Genomic DNA, 4,845 nt, shown 5'->3' on the forward strand with positions numbered 1-4,845 from the left:
TAATTAGGATTTTGCAATAGACCACGTTATTTGGGTCCATATAGATACGTTAGCCGTTTATTATAATGTCTCTCCACAGTTTTTTGCTGTCTGAGAAGCATCCTTGTCCAGCTTAACTTCTAACTCCTATATCTATTCCAATGTGGTAATCTTCTTCTCATCAGTTTCTCTCCTTAACTATTACAAACTTGTCTCCCTCTCTCGCTTAGCCTAGAATCCTAGCTACTACTTCTTTCACAATACGTACATGTTTTTGTAGCATTCATACAATTGGAACTTGGCAATTGCAGATGCTCTGCAGTTTGAAGGTAATAAAGTTTTTTTGGTTCTGTTAATCTTTATATATGCACGTGCGCCATACTTGCTGCTCGAACTATGTATACATATATACAAAATTTAATAGGAATTAAAATCATCAGTATGTGTTTGCATGATCATACTTTGGTTATATTAGCATTGCTAAAGTTGTCTTCTTTAATTAACATTGGTATTTGATACAATTAACTTACATTGGTCTTCACTTTTTTACTGGTTATGTAGATAACATTATGGTTTTTGACGCTATAGCGGGATTGGGTGTGACGGCCTTGTCAGGTTCTGATCAGGTCTTTGTAAATTTAACTCTCTTCGTCACACTTCTCTGTGGATGCATTGTGATTGGTCATCTTCTTGAAGAAAGCCGATGGATTAACGAGTCTATCACAGCTCTTGTTATCGTAAGACTTCTTAAATTTTATGTTGAAACACAATTGCACATCTCTAACAGTTTATATATGTACTTATCTCGTTTCGATATTAGTGGATATCCATCCTTTCTTTTGGCTGCAGGGTTTATCTGCTGCAGGCATCACTCGACTAACTACTAATAGAAAGAGTCCTCATCTTTTAGAATTTGACGAACAGCTGTTCTTTGTTTACGTTATACCTGCCATTATATTCAATGCCGGGTAAGTTTTTCATCATAGGTTACGTTATTATGGTGTTAATTTGGGCATTGTTGCATTATTTCATGAATCTTGCCAACCACATATTAGTAAAATTGAGTGCTCCGCTGAATTTTAAATTATTATGAACAACTATATATAACATTGGAAGGACAACATCACATTCTGCTAAGGGGTCATTGTGTTTTTCCTTGGGATTTTTACTGTCTACATATCGAAGAGACAGAAATACTTTTAAGCATTTTTTTCCTCTTGTAATCTATGATATAACTTAAATATGGAAGTCTTGTGCATATACTAAGAGGGTCGCCACCTTAACGACTGCCACTGTTATTGTGGTTAACTGGCAAAGAGAGAAGGGGGAAAAAGAAAGAGGAATGTTATATTTAGTTTATGATAACATAATCTTTTATCAGGTGTTTAATGTAATCTATGGAGTCTGATAAATCACTTTTTACCTTTACCAGTTTCCAGGTGAAAATGAAGCACTTTTTCAGGAATTTAGGGACCATTGTGCTGTTTGGTGTCCTTGGCACATTGATATCTTTCGGCGTCATATCATTTGGTATGCCCTGCTCCTTCAATCAGTTAAAGAAAGATAATGCCTAGTGTCCATAAGTTAATTTTCTGCTAATAATCTGCGACTATATGCTCTCTGAAGTGTAATGTGGTTACTTCAGTCTTGATTTTATTCTTGAGTTACTCTATGGTTATCTCTCTTAATTTCGCTTCAAAATCTTTACTTAGGTGCATGGTTGTTACTCGGGAAGCTGGACACTGGTCTGGAGTTAAGGGATTATCTTGGTAATCTTTTCCTCTTCTCTCTGTCGATTGTTATGTGGTTATTGATTTGTTACAATGGAAAAGTAATGATATGTAAAAGCAGTTTCATGAAACAATTGGTAGGGGGATGGAAATGTTAAAACATACAAATGATGTAGTTATTAGAAGGAAAAGCATACAATTGGTATCCTGGTTTCTTTCTCACATCTTCTGATGGTTATTAAAATTCTTTTACTGCAGCGATTGGAGCTATATTTTCAGCAACAGACTCTGTTTGCACATTGCAGGTTTTCTCCTAGAAATGCAATTTAATTCCGTAGATAAAAACAGATTACTGAAATAGCAAGCCGTGTTTTCTACAGGTGCTTGATCAGGATGAGACACCTCTTCTCTACAGCCTAGTCTTTGGAGAAGGTGTGGTAAATGATGCTACATCAGTGGTGCTTTTTAACGCAATCCAGAAATTCGACCTCTCAAACATCAACTCACAAGTGGCCTTATCGCTTACTCTAACTTTTCTCTACCGATTTGTGGGAAGCACTTTGCTCGGAGTACATGTGAGTCAGCCAGCCTTTTTCGCATTATGTTTTACATTAGTGCATTAGTCAATTTTTGCCTATCTTTTCGACACAACTTCGAGTAGGGAAACAGATTTTTCTTCAGGATAAGACTCGACATTTTACATTACTTGGTTTGATTTAACACTCTTTGATCTGGAAGGACTTGTATATATTGGCAAGAAGCTGACACGCATGATCAGATTTTGTTAATGATCCGCCTATTTATAGGCTTTATCAGTATCTCATACATGTCTGATATTATGCTCTTCTTATGCAGGTTGGATTGCTAAGTGCATACATAATAAAAAAGATATACCTTGGGAGGAGGTGTGTATAAAATCTTCATGGTCTTCGTATTATGGTTATTGGTTCAAATATAGTTATTCTTTGATGTTTATCAGTAACATCCCAGTTAATATCAATACACAAACTTTAGCAATCAGAAAGATTGTTTGGTTTCCACTTCCCAGTAGATTAATTCGACGTATTCTTCATTGTAATTCAATAAGCCTCGATTCTGATGGCAGGAAGTCAACCGATCGTGAAGTTGCTCTCATGATTCTCATGGCTTACCTTTCATATGTTATGGCAGAAGTAAGTAAATATTAACTGCATGAGTTTTATATCAACTTATTGTTAGCTCTCACTGTTTGTAGTTTCTATGATTATTGATCTTGATAATGTTAATAATCATGCCAACGTTTCAGCTGTTTGATTTGAATGGAATTCTTACAGTATTTGTCTGTGGGATAGTCATGTCACACTATACCTGGCATAATGTGACCGATAATTCTAAAGTGACCACAAGGTATGTCAAACATTCGGACTTCACAAATCTCTTTCACAGTTGAAATCAAATTATTTTCTTCTTGGAAGAACATGTTAAAGTAGCCATATTGTCATTTCTGAATTAACTTAATTTTTTCACAGGCATGCTTTTGCAACAATGTCATTTATTGCGGAGACTTTCATTTTCCTTTATGTTGGTATGGATGCCTTAGATATCGAGAAATGGAGATTCGTTAGCCACAGGTGAGACTGAAATCTATTTCATTTAAAACATAAGATCGAGTTTGGCCCTAGGCAAATTTAGTGTCAATGATTATGTTTGTGACGCTCATATAGTAGTTAAAAAGCTCTACTTATTTGCTTTGCCTTTTGATTTTGGACTTGTTTCCACAGTCCTGGAAAATCTGTTGCAGTGAGTGGTGTGCTGCTTGCTCTGGTTATGGTTGGAAGAGCGTGCTTTGTGATACCTTTGTCCATTTTATCAAATTCTTGGAAGCAATCTAAGGATCACAAGCTCGGCTTCAAGCACCAGGTTTATTGACTTTGTCAAAGTTTCGTGCTGCTACTGAATTGTTACGGAAAAGTTTAATAATTCATCTTGACAGGTTACAATATGGTGGGCTGGTTTGATGCGAGGAGCTGTTTCGATGGCATTGGCTTATAACCAGGTAGATAATTGAACTCTCTTCTCATTACTCTAAAAGATGAAAAATGAGAAACATGAGGGAGGAGTACTTTGTCTGAAAATCTTGTTATTACTTGATAAAAATAATGTTACTGATTGAAGCCTGATTGTTGTTTGTAGTTTACAAGGTTTGGCCACACACAATTGCCAGGAAATGCAGTCATGATCACCAGCACTATTACAATTGTCCTCTTCAGTACTGTGGTAATTAAACTACATCACTCCTTTGCAACCTATGTTTTTTAGTTACCTTTATCCACAAACATCTTTTTGGTTTTTGCATATCAGCAGTGGCAAATTTTTGACTCGGCCACTGCATATCGTAATAGTTTGAGTAGACTCTCCCACCTGATATACTAGTAGTGCTGTTTATAAGTATGTAAAAGTTTTCTACATATTTGTAGTGATGTTATTTCTTTTGGGACGTCTTTAGGTGTTTGGGCTGATAACAAAGCCTCTGATAAGGTACTTGCTCCCTCCATCAAAAGATATGAACACGAGTTGTTCTGAACTATCCCTCGGACTCCCACTTCTCAACGGGCTAGAACATGAAGGTGATGTTCCTCGGATAAGCAGTTTGAAAATGTTATTGAAAAGACCTGCACAAACCATTATTTACTTTTGGAGTAAGTTTGATGATGCTTTTATGCGACGCGTGTTTGGAGGGAGGGACTCCATGCCAGAACCAGATACACCAGTGTCTTCAAATGAAGGAAGTGATCACGGTTCACAATTTGGAAGTAATCCTAGCTTACTTCTCGTTTAGAAATACATCTTTTATTTTTTTAGGAAACATGCCCGTTTTGCTATCAACTAACCATCAATAGTTGCCTTCTCTATATATTCATGAATTACACTAGGCTCACTTGCTTATAAATATTCAGATATTAATCTCTAATTCTGCTGATTTAGACATATTTCTCTGTTTCTATTTTTCAAATGGAGTATATTTCTTGGTTTGGACTTTTTTCTTCTCCAGGCAGCTCGTTTACATGCTATTTTGATGTTGCTCCAAATGGAATGTGATAGGCTTCGGTTATTTTGTAAGCATAAACACTAATTTATACCAGGATCTTGAACATGA

The 4,845-nt window shown here is 36.1% G+C and overlaps 1 protein-coding gene across 1 annotated transcript; it reads left to right on the forward strand.

The window, feature by feature from the left end:
* Positions 549-4,527, forward strand: LOC109227858 (sodium/hydrogen exchanger 3-like). Its single transcript, XM_019393050.1, has 14 exons — positions 549-716; positions 829-947; positions 1,412-1,509; positions 1,692-1,748; positions 1,968-2,014; positions 2,090-2,284; positions 2,565-2,614; positions 2,815-2,881; positions 2,995-3,095; positions 3,218-3,319; positions 3,470-3,608; positions 3,682-3,744; positions 3,882-3,965; positions 4,195-4,527. Exons 1-14 carry the CDS (start codon positions 549-551, stop codon positions 4,525-4,527), a joined length of 1,623 nt encoding a protein of 540 aa, XP_019248595.1.

This window comes from Nicotiana attenuata, chromosome 6 (genome assembly GCF_001879085.1).
Source record: "Nicotiana attenuata strain UT chromosome 6, NIATTr2, whole genome shotgun sequence".
Classification (NCBI taxonomy): domain Eukaryota; kingdom Viridiplantae; phylum Streptophyta; class Magnoliopsida; order Solanales; family Solanaceae; genus Nicotiana; species Nicotiana attenuata.